A 15,747-nucleotide genomic window follows, 5' to 3' on the forward strand; every position below is an offset into this window, starting at 1 on the left:
CTTCTTCATCACATTGATGTCTCAGCAATACATGTCACTGACTTGACTTCCTTCCCAAGGTCCTTGTGCTTTATCTTTGCAGATCCAGGATCTCAACTCCCACATCGACATAAAATAGGCCTCCTCACATATACTACCATTAAAGGCGATACCTCTATCATTACAATTGTCATGACTGCTCTAAAAACGTTGATACACCTCTCTATTTCTTATGAATATTTAAAATGTTGTTATTTTGATGATTAATGTAACATCTCTTGCACATCTGTCCGACCTAGGGGAGGGACTCCTCACATGTGGCTCTCTGAGGATTCATCCTGAAGTTTTCTCATGTAAAAAGGATTTTTTTGGTGGGTTTATCTCACCCGTGGCAAGTTAAGGACAAAGAATGTTGCACCTTGTTAAGAGAGACAAATAGTGATTTATGAATCTGGGCTGTACAAATACAATTTGAATGATTGATTGATTGACGTGTATGGAATTCAGGATGAAATAGTTATACATTCTGTCAGCATGTTACTAATAGATGAAATTATAGTCAAAAATGAATGATCCCCCTTGTTGGCAGTCTCTGAACCTCCACTGTGAGAACCCCTGTACTAAAAGAAACTGTGTTTTCTTTGACGTCCATATAATTTACAGTATGTGGTTGTGTGAAGCCAACTGTGATGTCGCATGTAGCATTGTTGTCCAAAGAAAAACATGATTCAGCTTAAAACCTTCAATAAAATTTTATTGAAAAAAGTACCAATAAACAACAAGAAATCCAGGAGAAAAAAAGATTTGTAGAGCAAAGCTCCGTATGTACAGCATATTGCACTACATAACAAATTGTCTTTACTTCCATATTATATCAACAACCAAAAATATATATAAACACAAAAAAATGAGTGCACAGTAGAGTCTCGACAACACACAGTCAATGTTTACAAAAATGCTACATTTTCGCTGGGTCTCATTTCTTGGTATACAGAGAGTGTGTGATAATCAAGACTTTTCTGAAACTGAGCAGTTAAAGGCATATTCCAGGGTTTTTAGAAATACATTTACACATTATCTGTTCTGTAAGAAGGGCAGACATTTCATAGCTATAAGCTCCTGAGCCAAATCAACCACAACCATGAAATATTTTGGTTTGCTTGGCTTCGTTTATACACGGCAATGAGATGTGCAAGGAATGTTGCAAGTTCATTTTTCATTAAAAAATGCCCTTGATCTCGTGAACTTCAAAAGGATTCTACTCATATTAAAAATCATCTTACACGCATGAACTGTTCTTATAAAAGCAGACCCTTTTTTTTTTCTTAAGAAAATACATTTTAAAAAAGTTAAGAAAGACAATGAAGAAGAAATGTTACCATTTAAAAAAAAAATTTCAAAATCAAAACCTTCCTCAAAAACTTCAAATTTATATAAAGTGGACTACAAAATTCAAGACACTGCGGTTTCCATAAAATACATATCCCACTCTAGGGATTCCCCACACTCACATGTCATGTGGTGAGTGCAGTTTGGGAACCTCATCCGAACAACATTATACAGGGCACCACGGTGGCTTGTATCCCTTTCCAATAAGATCAAACAGGCCTGAGCCCATTGGTCACAGATAGACGGCTGACACACGGCAAGATTAGCCCAAGAAAACAATCCAGAGTGTATACTATACATTAACACACGACAGATAAGGGACCCATGGGATCTCTAGATACAAAGTACTTTCCAGTGCATGTTGATTACAACACAATGATCAAGATTTAAAGAATCGAACACAAACATTAACGCCCTGTGACTTGAGAGGAATATGAAGGCAACCTTTTTTTACATGTGTGTTTGGAAGCACTTCCAATGACATCTGTGTCACTATCAGTGGGTGGGAGGGGTGAATGACTCATTCAGAGGTTAAACTGTGTTGATGCTGCTGCTTTTCTAAACAACATATTGTGAATGTGACCATGACGACTGGTGAATCGAGCTGTGGGAGATGATGACAAAAGGGCTGAATTAGTTGGGCTCATCCCCGGGAAATCATAATACTGAACCCAAAATCGTCTTTTTCTTACGTTGAATATAGCTGCTTTCAGACGTGACATTTACAGAAAATGTACAGAAAATCAGGTCCGGTTATTTTCCATCGTTTGCCTTGTCTGAGTCAGATGTGTTAACAACAACAGGAACATTTCCAAAACGTTCAGGCGAGGGGTGGCGCCTGGATAGAGCACGGATGATGTGATTGGATTTTTTTTACATCACGACAACAGCACAGGCCTGCATCGCCAAAAGCTCTCAAATGTCATTGTCAAATTAAGAAATCTTTGTCTACGTCTTTTATGTGTATGGCCCCTCTTTTTCATCCTGAGATATTTCTACTGTTCCAGTTTTCTCTCTTATTGTAAATTTTCCAGATATTTCCTGTTGTATTCTTACACGGGCTCACTCTGACATTTTCCTGAAATTTTAGTTGGGGGGGCTGGTGGGAGGAAAATGTCCAGAGCAACTGGACACATTCTCCCATGCAGCCCCTCCAGGAAAAATTTCAGGAAAACCTTCTGACTTCAGTGCATGTCTGAAAGCAGCTTGTCCAACACTCTGCAGGCCTGCAAGCTTGAAAGTTGACTGTAAGAGGCTTGATGTTGTCAGCTATGGTCATTGTAAATGCATTGTGGGTACTATGCTTTTCAAAAGTACCAATATGAATCTAAAGTGACCATAGCTGCTGGTCAAACTACAACCTTGTTACAGCCTTAACCCTACACGGGAAGGGTATCCAAAAAAAAAGTAGATTTTGGGGTCATATCACATGAAGCACATACAAGTCAGAGACCAAAGTTAAAAAAAAAAAAAAACAGCAGAAAATTTGAAGTAATTGCACACACAAGTGTATACAGTAGAAATGGGCAGATATACAAACAAATAAATAAGAAAGAAAAGAAAATAAATTACAAAGTAAAATGAGCCGATGAACAACACCCATGTGATGAAGGAGCAGCACCGAGGAAGTCAAGAGCCAGTGGTGAGACGGGGGAACTACGGGGACTGGCTCAGCGTTCAGGATCCGCAGGAAACTATAACCACAACCACATTCAGTGCACCTCACACGCCTATTCACTACATGCTCAGCAGCCCCCCGTCACCACCACAGTCAGCAAGTCAGCCTCAGACTCCTCAGTCAAACTGTACCCTTGTATATGTGTGTGCTGCGAAATCGCTCACGAGGACATTTTAAACTGAAATGAAATGAAGGGTTGACGAAACGGCCGGGAGGTTTCGTCATAAATAAACGGGTGAAAACGCAGCTCTCCTTCCAAACGTGTAACAGATTCTCAAGGTTACCAGTAGCCCACAAAGTCTGTCCCTGAGACATCTTTAAGAAAATGAGAGGAAACCCTAATTATGCAGTGATAAACTTGACACATTGTAAGGAGCAAGTAATGACAGACCCCTGATATGTACTGCTCCTTGGGTCCAAACATTGGCCAGGGTTCAGCAATGGAAAACATACAACAAACAGCATCTTCAACAGTGTCTTTAAACATATTCATAATTCAACAATAATTACAGTCTTTTTCACTTTTGTTTCATTTCAGAGACTGTTTGTCTGCTGAGTCAGTGGTGGTTATACTGAGTATATTAAAAGAAAATGTCCCAAATCTGGATCTAAGCACCAAACACAATATAAGATCACCCGTCAGGATATTACATGATGTAAAAAGCCTGTACAGGTAGCCTGAGGGGGGAGATTCTGTTTCACAGATTGATTATGGAGCATTGTTTGGTGTTCAGAACACGCACAGGCTGTGTAAAGCAACCCTGAACTTAGAAAACCTTTCAACCGAGGCACGTGGCGCTGTTGTAGCCCGAAAGGGTTGGTGCATGAACTTTCTGAGTCCAATCCAGATTCCAGACTGTGTTCAGTTAGGTCTCGAGATGGATTGGACATGCCAATGAGTACGTCTGAAATGTTGTGGCATGAAGACGAGTCGTAACTGAAAAAACCTTCATACAAGACAGAGGTTAGCCTGGTAACAATCTGAGCTCTTGAAGGGTGAAAAGTCTAGTGCAAAAACAGTGGATCCACAGCTCCACTTCAAGGGCATGGAGGTCTGAAAACAATCACATGAAAAGAACACAACTAAAACTAAAGGGGGGAAAAAAATCTTGAAGGCAGACTTGGTCAAAATATCTCGGTTGTGTTATTTTGGGGAAAGCAAATGTTACTTTGCTTAAGCAAATAATTCCTCTAATATTATAATTTAATGCACAGTGCTTCAAAAGTTTTTCGCACGAAAAAGACAGCACACCTCAACTTTAATCTAAATATGTGTTCAGTGCACTAAATAACAGATAGCTAAGTAATATGCATTAAATGAACTGGCAAAGTGACCCCTGCATTGTACAGTAACAAACACCCATTGAAAACCGGGTATCAATGTGAAAACCAAATCAATAATGTCTGATTCCTACGGGAATAAAATGGCAACAAAGTCTAATATTAGCATGGTCCCAACTGGTAAATAAAGCTCATTAAAAGAAATTAATTAACAGAGATTTCATCGGCTCATTAACTTTTATTATTCAGTATTGGGTTGTTTGTTACTGTTCAAAGTTCTTATAAATGAATGTAAAACCTATTAATTACAGCTAACCACAGGTTTTGTACTTAATATATTTGTTTGCAGTATCATTAGTCCTCAGCGGTGGAAGAAGTATTCAGATACTTTACTTAGATACAATTCAATAATGGAGAGAATTCTCCATTAAGAGTCAAAGTCCTGCATGATAAATCCTACTTAAGTAAAAATACAAAAGCAACAGTATAAGCAGCACAGTGTATTTAAAGTATTTAAGTAAAAGTGGTGGTTTTGGTCCCTATTATGTTGTTTGATATCATTACAGTATTAATATTGAAGCAGCATGTTACTGGTGTAGCTTTATGTACAGTTTTATAAACAGGGTCACTGGATCAATCTAAAAGTCAAACATCTCAACAAGAAGCTACAAGAAGTAGCATAAAAGTATCTTATTTTTTACTTTTACTTTTTAATTTGTATCTTATTTTGGTGAGTTATCTGATCATTTGAACATATCTTGAAATGAAAAAATTACTGAAATGTGACAACACATCGACCTTTTTAAAAAGACTTCTGAAGCAAAAATGCAGTTTAACGTTAAAAAATGTGTTTTATTTTAAATGTTATATTATTCATTGTGTCAAATCTTCATATTAATACCAGCTAGGAACTAAAGCTGTGAAACAAGCACTACTTATACTAAAAAGTAGTGAAAGTTTAAAGTAGTATAATATGGAAATCCTCAAGTAAAGTACATCTACCTCAAAAGTGAACTCAGTTACTTTCCACCACTGTTTCCTAATTGTGATAACAGCATCAACCAGTCTTTCCTTTGAGTCTGTTGTTGTGGACAGGTTTGCTGGCAGTCACCAGTCTTGTTAGACCAGTGGGTGATGTTGTTCGACACTCCGCCCCGAAACTTTGCGAGCCATTTAAAACATAATGACCTAATGGTTTGACATGTGGCAGATGACTAATGAGTTCTCCCTCTGAACATATTATTTAGATCACAGTTACTGGTGTGCTGACTTAGTCACGTGCGTAAACTTTCCTTTGTTCCCAATGTTTTGAAGGTTACTGAGGGATGATATTCAAAGGCACACTGAAGTGGATGGGGGACAAAGAAAACAGAGAAAAAAGTAAAGAAAATTAAAAGAGAAAATGTTCCATTGAGGTGGGGTGCAAAATGCTTTGTTCTGAGAAGTTGCCTCTTTGGAAAATTAGTAAATCAACTTGACTGATCACCTGGGAATCTTCGAAAAAGAAAGAAAAAAAGAAACCTCACACCACATTTCCTAACCACCTCATCTCGCCTGTCATAATTGCTCAATACTCTTTCTGGCAGAAGACATTGAATAAGGCATTCCCAGGGTCTGTGGAGGTCATTTAAGATGGATACATGTTGAAGTGCAAAAAATTTAACAAGAACGATGTACTGTACAAAACCAATACGCCACACGTATATGAAAATATGAACATTGTCCTGTAGAGGAATCTCGGAGAATCATGGCATCTTCTTGGAAAGAAAAAAAATTACACAACCTTTTTTTTTTATAAAAGTTGGTTGTCTCCGTCCCGCGGTGACCTTTTGTCTCCTTTCTTTCGCCCCACCAAAAAACAGACCCGTGTTAGATTCGACAGTGCCATTAGGAGTCCAGTTCCTCATAGAGATGAGGTAAAGGGACGCAAGAGGAAGACATCCCCTCACCTCCGTCCTGCTCCACCTCCTCCGGCGATGAGCCCCCTGTCAAACAGAAGGCTGAGCAGAGCCGCGGCCAGGCGCCACCACAGCGGCCCCTGATTCCTTTGGTTTCGATGATACTGAAACAACAAACACAGACGGAAAGCGCATGTCAGCCAGTGCACGCCATTGAAACTCAATCACAATGTCACAAAACACAGGGCTAGAAATAGTCATTAGCTTGGGTTTGAGCTTCAGCTTGTGTTGGCCCTGATTGACAGTGAGAGCAGAGGACAGGGTCAACCGAGAAGAGGGTAAGGCAAAACCAGACACCGGAACGTGGTGATATTTTCAGTCTGCTTCTGTCATCAACAATGCTTATTAGAAAAGGCCTCCCTTTGTGTGCAGGATCACTACACATAGCCGGGCTTCCCAACAGACAGTCCGCGCCATAAACACGTTCATCATATACGCAGACTTTTTCTAAATCTTCCTGGCAGAGACCGGCAGCCAGCGGGTGCAGGAGGAGAATGGCTCTCTCTCTCTCTGAGCCAAATGGATTGTGTGTGATTAGGGGGATAATGCTATCTCTGCCATTGAGAAGCTGAGATAAGATAATTGCGCTAAATGGGATTAGGGAGCGCTTGTGAAAAGGCAGGGAGCCTCTGGAAAACACTGCAGGTACAGTAGTCCCAGGAACAGCTCATCTGCAGACCAGAGGCACGCCTGATGATACCGTTTCTATTTTCAGAACAAAAAGGTTGTAAAGTACGATTTAAGATTAGCTTTTCATGACAATGCAAAGTGTACCGCACTCTCTTGACAACATTTTACTGTAGTTTATGGAGGCCAAAATAACTGAAGGCAGAGATTAGATACGCTGTATTTACACGACTGCTGCTGAGGTGGTGTCCAAACATTGACCTAGGTAGCAGCCAAGAAACTGCCATTTTGATAAGCCGCTGAGTTTCTATACTCTTATCAATTGGTGGGGAACATTGCGGGGGGTGTTGTATAAGCTTTGCCAGGTTCCAGTCTCACATGGGCACTCCCTTACTTTACTTGCTTTTGGTTCAAAAAATAGAAATGAAGACATAAAAATGAAAATCACATCAAAGACTATTGGGAAACTTGATAAAAACCTGACTCATGCTTGAGGGTGAGGAACTTATAACAGCTTAACTTCTGCTTCATGTAAACATAGGCAATATTTATACACAGCACAGAGTGGAAGAGCTCGCCACGATACATCTGAGGCTCTGTTGGCAGCCAGCGTGCCTCGACATGGAAAATACTGCCATACCTTAATTCTACTTTAATTTTAAACTAAATTACATAAGAGGCCACAGGCAGTTTCAGAAGTCTGAGGGTAGAATGACTGCATATGTGCAATTATATGTGTATTGTATGTCAATATATATACTATTTAATACTGGGGTATCAACATTAGATAGTTAAAGCCGCAGGAGTAAAATTAGTTAACTGAGGATTTATCACCTTACAAAGCTGGTGTGTTTACTACAAGTTACACGAGAAGCAATTAATCTTTATACACAGAAACAGAATGTTCCTCCACGCTGACCTTTTGCCCTTCGAGAGCCATGGAGAGAAACAGAGCGGGAGAGAGTGATTAACAGAAAGAGGTGTGCACAGGCCTGTCGCAACCTAAGTCATGAGTCACGCCACCAACTGTCAAAAATGGGAGTCGGGCTCTAAATTTAGCCGCCGATAGAGCGGCAGGGTCTAGCCAGATGCTCGGTGTCATCGGTCTGACACTAGCCCGACCGCGGCTTTATCAGTGTCCCATGTGGGCTGTCTGTCAAGGCAGCTGCTCAGAAGCTCTGCCTTATCTCTTGAGCAAACAGGCCCGGCCTCGATAGCAAGAAACTGTGGATTAGTCACATCAGGGAGAGAGACAAGGAGTCAGGGAAAATTACAAACAAAGAGCAGTAGTATTAGATAATGCAAAGAAGCACGAACCGACACCACCAGCAACAGGAATCATCATAGAGCGATGAATCAAGAGTAAATATCCAGAGCCGGCCGTCTGTGTGTTTTCATTTCTAGTGCAGCTACACTCCTCCCCCCTTCAACAAGTGCTGAAAGAAGAGAGTGCCATGCCCTCGCTGGAACAGTGAAGTGATAAAGCCACAAACACTGCATGCGTGCAGACACTCACACACACACACAGAGACACACACACACACACACACAGGCGATATTCAAGCCTGCTTTCAACACCTCCTATCGAAAGCACCAGGAGTCGTCTCTTGTAAAAAAAACATGGGGATGAAACCTAACCCTGCTCCTTGCCCCGCGCAGGCTGAAGCAGTCTTCCTTCCATTGTGACTGTCATTATTGCCACGTCTCAAATGGCGGGCCGGCTAATGTCAGCCATTCTCTGGGGACCTCTGAGTCCCCTCCAGCCCTCTCCGACTGAGGAGCAATTTATCTGTCAGCATCCACCAGCACTCTTTCACTACCTAATCCCTTCTTTTGCCGGGGGCCACGGGCTCCCATAGAGAACACTCACAGACACATTCAACCCCCCGACTCCATCGAGGGGATGGCAGTCAAAGGCACTTGGATTGCTCAGGGACAAGTGTCTGCACTGACTGGCTGCAATCGCCCACTGACAGGAGCCGACAGGAACGAGAGCCGGTGAACAGTAGCTCTATTATTGAGTGAGAGGTTTTTTTTACTGACTGACAGACCGTGCAATGGTGAGAGGTGAAAGACGGTAAAAAGCAGAAAAACAAGTACGGGTATCTTCATGCATGAACATGCACGCACACGCACACACACACACACACACACACACACACACACACACACACGCCCGCACAATTAAATTTAGATTTTCATTGATTGCACAATCGCAGGCAAAAAAAGCGTTTATAGAGGAATCATGCATCCCAAAACACATATTAGCATTTGACTCTGCTACATGCACACACACCCACGCGTCTCCATGACTTCAAGAGTATTATATTGATTTCCAATAGACTTAGTTTAACTTAAACAATAGTTTCTACACTAACCCTTATGCTAACCTTAACCTTACCTTTAACCTAGACCTTACCTAACCCAATCTTAAAATTCATCATAAATTTTTTGTTATGGAGACATGCTTTTTGTCCCCTTGATAAGACGGTGTAACAGATTTAGGTCCCCACAACATGGGTTATATCAGGAAAACACACACACACACTGATGGAATATTATTGTCTTTATCAGCAGCCATTCGGTATCATAACAAGCGTGACTTCAGGATGTGACTTCACAAGGCCGTTCTAACTCTGACTGTCCTCGCCGCTGTTTACTCAACCAGCATAACGAGCCCAAGCCACTTCCTCATCCCCTGACCCAGGTTTGCCTCCTTGTGCGTCAATAGATCCCTGGCCGCACACACAGACACACACACACACACACACACACACACACACACACACACACACACACACACACACACACACACACACACACACACACACACACACACACACACACACACACACACACACACACACACACACACACACACACACTACAGAGCAACCCTCATGTCTGACTGTCTAGTTGTCTGTATGTGTCTGCCAGTGTCACAATTCATGAGTCACGCTATGCTGCCGGGGTATAAAAAAACTTCATTTTGATAAGCGCATGAGAAAATCAAACTGTCTGACACTTCAGGGTATGAAGTTATAAAAAGAATTGTATTATGTGCAGGGCGGGGAGGTTTTAGGACAACCCATGATTGGTTGTTACTTGATCATTTGAGGTTCATTTCCAAACATCCTTCCCTCATATACATGATTATACCATCATAACACCCCCCCCCTCTCTCTTATGGCCACGTAGACCTCTTATTTGGGTGTCTTCTGCGGCCGGTTTTTACCGAGGGAATGGGCTGAGTGAGGGCTCCCTGGAACCACAGCTGCTTCCCTCAGGGGCTCACGCGCTGAGCTTCGGGTTACAACATGTTTACCTACTCCCGCCGCTTCTGCTTTTTCATGGACGCATGTGTTTCAAACGTGCACATATGTTTGACTGCAACAAGACATTTGCACTCCGCAGCAAATCCCTCAATAGTTGCTATATATTTTTGGATGGTTGTGTGGATGAAGCAACACGTGTGTCACGGTTTTACGTTGCACCCACACTGAAGTGACATTAAGCAGCAGCACGTGGACTCAATGGACAGTGTCACCCTGACCACGGCGCTGGTGTGTTGTTTAAGGCAAGGCATCCTCCACAGAACACAAGAGAAAAGAGAGAGAGAGAGAGAGAGCGAGAGCGATGAGAGAGAAGGAGAGAGAGAGAGAAATAAACAGGAAGAGGAGGCAGGGGGAGGGCCTGGGGTTGGCGAGGTGGGGGAAGGGCCGTCCTGGTTCAGCAAAGTCTTTGGCTTTAGGGAAGAGAGCGGGGTGAGACGCTGGGCAGAAGTTCTGCATGTGCAGGGCCTCTCCGAAACAATTACACAGCAAACACAATAAATAAGAGAGCCAACTTTTGACCCCCATAACACCTTTGACTCACCTCGAGATGAGATCCAGAAATGAATACAAAAAGTATGTGGATGGTGTTGCTAATGTGGGGACTGCACTTCTGACTTTTTTAAAGCCCCCTTAACCTGATACAGTTACACTTGCACACATACATTGTCCCAGTCACAGATGATAGGGAATTATCAGGAGCATGACACAATCATAAATCCAAGGGAAATTCTAAATAAGAAGCGCAGACTTTGGACTATTGAACCTGCCCACATAATGAGCTTTCATTAGACACAACTTGTTTTTGAGATAAGTTATGTTTCAGGCCGAGAAACCTCCAGCCCATAACAAACTTATCACATGCAGCTCCTACACAGGGAAACCAAGCAGTGGTTCTTGTTGGCAGTAACAGCGAGCAATATATTAGTTTAATTTGTCGGAAAAGAATATATTCCTACATCAACTATCAGAGGAATAGTCATATCAAAATAACATCAGGACTATCTGAACACAACACAGAATAGAGGCCACTAATGGAGAGTCAGTGACTGTTCATTGACAAATTACACTTATATAATGCTATCAAAGTGTCCATCTTGTGTTTGTACAATAATCTTTCCTCCTCACCAGTTGTAGGTGTTCCCGGTGAAACTGGTCTCCTATCAGCTGGAGTTTCTGGCCTATGCAGGCCTCCACACTGTGCGCCACAGGCTGCTGCTGCCGGGGAAGCTGCTCCATCCCGTTTCGCTCCTCTTGGCTTTCTTGCCGCCTCGCTTCCTGATCCCCAAAAAGCTCAAAGTGTGCCGGGAAGTGCAATCGAAAACCTGCGTTGCCTGTGGAGTGTCAAGGCTGATATTTATTAATTTGTTAACAACAAAAATGTTCAATGTTGTAACACCCTAGGTACAGCAATGACACCTGTCAGGTCTTTCTTTAATATGGTTACTTCTGTACTTACTATACTGCACTTTGTGGTTAGAGCTGGCTTGGCTCTAACCACAAATGTTATTTCATTTTAATCAAACATGAGTCATGTAACAGTTTCACTCACACAACTATTTTGCATGATCCAAATTTGAGGTCAGTCTGTTGTTACAGAGCTACTGAGGAATGATGACTTGTAGAAGGTGCCAATGTAACATTTCTCTCACTGATAACCAGCTCCCTGTACAGTTGCACTTCTGTCACGTCCTTTCAGTCGCAATGCCAGTCTGGCGCCTTTTGAATGGCAAAGCAGCTGGGTACACTTCATACAGACCATAAAAGCTGCTGCGATCACGACACTCCGGCGCCAGAGGTGACAGCAGTGCAGCAACATTGTTATCCGTTTCTCACAGTGAGTCTCACCTAATCATTCTGTGTTTAAGTTTTATAACACGTTTATCACGCACGATGCAAAGTTCATTTTCTCTCTTTCAAAATTCCGCATTTGTCATCATCCTCACCGTAGAAGAGTGGTCTGGGCTCCTCTGCGACTCCACACGGCAGCATGCCGTTGTGCAGTGCCAGGGCCGGGCCAGGTGTCTGTGTGCCCCGGTCTTCACACTTTATATCCCCGAACGGGGTGCGCCAGCAGTGGGGGTCTGGCTCAAAGACATCATCCTCCTCATCGTCCATACGAGGGCACTAGGAGAAAAGCAACCTTTAAAGTGACAGAACAGAGAGAGAAAGGTTATTACATCAGCTGAATACAGAATATTGGTCTTCCAGCCATTAGATAAATCAAAACCACCCCAAGTTTCCTTCACTAATGATCGTAACCTTGAACACGTCTGCATTAGGCCTGATGAGATGATCTCAGACACATTCATTATTTGTTCATTCCTCCATAGCATTCATCATCAGTACAGACAACCTGTCTGGCTTATAATGAGTGCCCTCAAATCAATAAAACCTCAGTAGACATGCTGGAGAAAAGAAAAGGAGCAAATGGTCGGCCCTCGTTTGTGGAAAAAAAAAGCTCAGTGCTTATGTAGACGAATGGCTCTGTTCATCTCAGTGATGAAACCACACAATTCACTGTGGTTAGCAGACTCAGTTGAGTCACATTTACATTAATGGGGGTTTGGCGGACTAGGTTAAATACGAGGAAGACTCTTGTCTGTGCTAAGCAGCCTCGTGAACAGGAGCCTGGCTCTGAACTAAACCTTATTTCCTAACTTATAATGGGTACTTTAACTGCAAACCACTGCAGGCATCAGTGCCCAGTAATACGTGAAATGTACACAGTACATAAATGTAATATTAAGAATAATAAAACCATATCATGTTATGATTCATGAAGGCAGTTCTACCACAGAATGCCAACGAGCACATGGGAATCTCTCCAATGTAAATGATGCACTCCACTCAACCCTGAATCATGGTGGGTCAGCGAGTTATCAAAATATGGGTGAAATTCAAGTCGCCTTCCCAACTAACCCCCCGAGTCACCATTGAGTTGTAATACAGGGTTAGACTACTACCACACTTCCAAATTAGGGTCCACAGCAAAAGCATAATGACAGTGTTTGAGGAAAAATCCTCAGCCACTCTCCCTGCCCTGGTCTGTCAGCCTGCCAGCTCCCCGAGAAGCCGTTTTCATTTCTTCACCCAACATAAGCAGCTCAGCCTCTGTCTCTAGCATGCCCAGACCTCACCATTTACTGTGTGCGTTCACAATAAACCCTGTGTGTAAAACCACTTAATGCTTTGTTTTGACAAACACAGAGTAAGAACATGGAAGATTCAGAGGGGGGAGACACACTGAGCTCAACTTCTATACATCCGGGATTGCTTTGTGTGCTGCTGCCCAGTCCAGGGCAGGGAGCTGTGTGTTTGTCAGACAGTGGCTCCCCCTGCTGCAAACCCGAACACATCCAACTTTAAAAGGGTGAGGAGGGAGAGGTGGGGTTGGCTGAGGTGGTGGTGTTATTGACACATCCTCTATGCGAGAGCCTCACATCACAGCATTTCGACTGTATATCACAAAGGTGACCCGATCGAGCTCGAAGCAGTGACACGATGACAAGTTCCCACCCGAAAAGAAGTCTCGATCCAAAGGTTTAAGAAACACATGTTTTACACTTAGATTGTGTCAAAATAAAAATTTAAAAAACACACATGCTAAAATACACGTGCAGTGTTAAGTATAAGAAGTTATACTCACAAATATTTGTTAAAACGTGTGCACGAGTGTAAAGCAAAAACACTTTTGTCATAAAAACAAACAAACAATCTGTGACAAATGTTATTACAAAAAGTCTTAATATTTAAAATCCACACCCTGATCGGGTCACATTTTCTAGATCATTTCACAAATTATTTGTCTTTAAAAAAAACACATGCGGGGGAAAAAAATTTCATGAAATGTAAAGCAAAAAAGATAAGCTCACTTAGCAAGTTTTTTATTTGTATAATAACATTGCTATTAAACTGTCTGCTCCATTCGTCAATCTGTGAACGATACTCTGAAACACGACAGACCCACTCGCGGCTGAAACACGTCCCGGCGCCGTGCAGTCATTTCACCGAGCGGAGGGCTGTGAACCGGGAAAGCCGGTAGAATTCAAACCTCCGCTGTTTGAATGACAGGCTGACTTTTAAACTGAACGGCGCGTTTACTGTTATTTCTCCAACGCGACGACACACTGACGGTTCACCGGGGACACAGTGTGTGGCAGCGCTGACACCGACCGACGCTGTTGTTGTTGTTGTTGTTTCGCGCGGACAGTGTCTCTTTAAAAAAACACCGAAGCCGGTGCAGCTCCGTGAAAAGGTCGAAATAAACAACCGTGTTTAAATGTGTCTGTGGAAAAAACTCACCACACAGCCGGACCTCGATGTTGTGTGCGGGCAATGTTCGGGGGGGAAGGGGGCAGTGGGTTCAGTATCCTGCTCAGTGAAGTGGGTTAAGTCCGTGTCGGCTGCTCGTCCGCGTCCATTCTGTGAAGCAGCTCCGCCTCAGCGCTCGTTTCATTTCCCCCGACGTCAGCTCCTCGCGCGCTGACTCCTCCGCCGGGGCGTGGCGCCGCCCGCTCGGTAAATAAGGCTCCTTAAAGGCGCACGGGTTTCTGTCGGCCGGCTACACCGCGGCTCGGCGCGGGAGGGGGACTGCGCCTTTAAGAGGGAGCCGCGGCCCGGGCCCCGCAGCCAATCGGCGGGTTTGTTTTCATCCCGCCTCCTGCGCCGCGCACTCAGACACGTGGACGGGAAATTCCCCCCCCCGCAGCACGAGACCGCGCTCACGCTTCTGCCGCGATCATCTGCTCAGGGAAGTGTGAAGAGCTGTCAGCCAACACAGACACGGATCACACAGAGCCATCTTATAACATTAGATATCTGTAAACACAATTACCAGTATATTGGAATAACTTTTGCAGAATCTGTGTTTATTATTTAATTACTGTATATATTCTGTTTAGACTGTATGCATTAGTTTTTATTTCGTTTATATATATTTTATATTTTTCATATTTACGTACATTTATAAGTATTGCATGTTTACTTACTCATGATGTTTATATTCCATTCACACTGTTTATGTTTTTTTTTTTTAATTCCATTTATTATTATTTTTTATTTTTCATATTTCCCTCTTCTTTTGACTGTCCTCTTTGCAACACTGCACATTTCATTGTGGGAATAAAAAAGGATATCTTACATATATTTTAATTAATAAAAATGTTTATTTATCCATCCATCCATCTATTCATGAGGTCTATTGTATGGTTGGGGCAAATTATTTTCATATTTTTCACATTTATATATATTTAATCATCCTATTTTTGACATCTAACAGCTTTAAAAAGTATTTTCTTGTTAAATCAACAAAAACAACTTTTTATTCACTGTCTAATTAGACACCTGTAGCAGAGAATGTGTGTGTAGGTTGTTTGTGTCACAAAAACAGGTTTGTGGACATTGATCAGCCATGACAACATTAGTTAGCAGTCACCATTTCAACCAATCACAGAGAAAAGTAAAGCGATTATCATCCCAAAGACCGCCTTATAGAGATATT

At 42.5% G+C, this 15,747-nt stretch overlaps 1 protein-coding gene across 1 annotated transcript; it reads right to left on the bottom strand.

The window, feature by feature from the left end:
* Window positions 1–716: 716 nt before the first annotated feature.
* LOC118116319 (bcl-2-modifying factor) lies at window positions 717–14,728 on the bottom strand. Its single transcript, XM_035167914.2, has 4 exons — window positions 14,550–14,728; window positions 12,191–12,387; window positions 11,373–11,578; window positions 717–6,389 (listed from the first exon to the last, which is right to left on the bottom strand). The coding sequence occupies exons 2-4, from the start codon at window positions 12,360–12,362 to the stop codon at window positions 6,273–6,275; spliced, it is 495 nt and encodes a 164-aa protein (XP_035023805.1). The 5' UTR covers window positions 12,363–12,387; window positions 14,550–14,728; the 3' UTR covers window positions 717–6,272.
* Between the last annotated feature and the right edge of the window lie 1,019 nt (window positions 14,729–15,747).

Source organism: Hippoglossus stenolepis, chromosome 10 (genome assembly GCF_022539355.2).
Source record: "Hippoglossus stenolepis isolate QCI-W04-F060 chromosome 10, HSTE1.2, whole genome shotgun sequence".
NCBI lineage: Eukaryota > Metazoa > Chordata > Actinopteri > Pleuronectiformes > Pleuronectidae > Hippoglossus > Hippoglossus stenolepis.

Excerpts from the sequence above, each read along its gene's own strand:
- LOC118116319 (XM_035167914.2), bottom strand. The coding sequence starts at position 12,362 with ATGGACGATGAGGAGGATGATGTCTTTGAGCCAGACCCCCACTGCTGG. Across the intron at positions 11,579-12,190 it reads GCCCAGACCACTCTTCTACG|GCAACGCAGGTTTTCGATTG; the intron begins GTGAGGATGATG and ends GACACTCCACAG. Across the intron at positions 6,390-11,372 it reads ACCGGGAACACCTACAACTG|TATCATCGAAACCAAAGGAA; the intron begins GTGAGGAGGAAA and ends TTGTTGTTTCAG.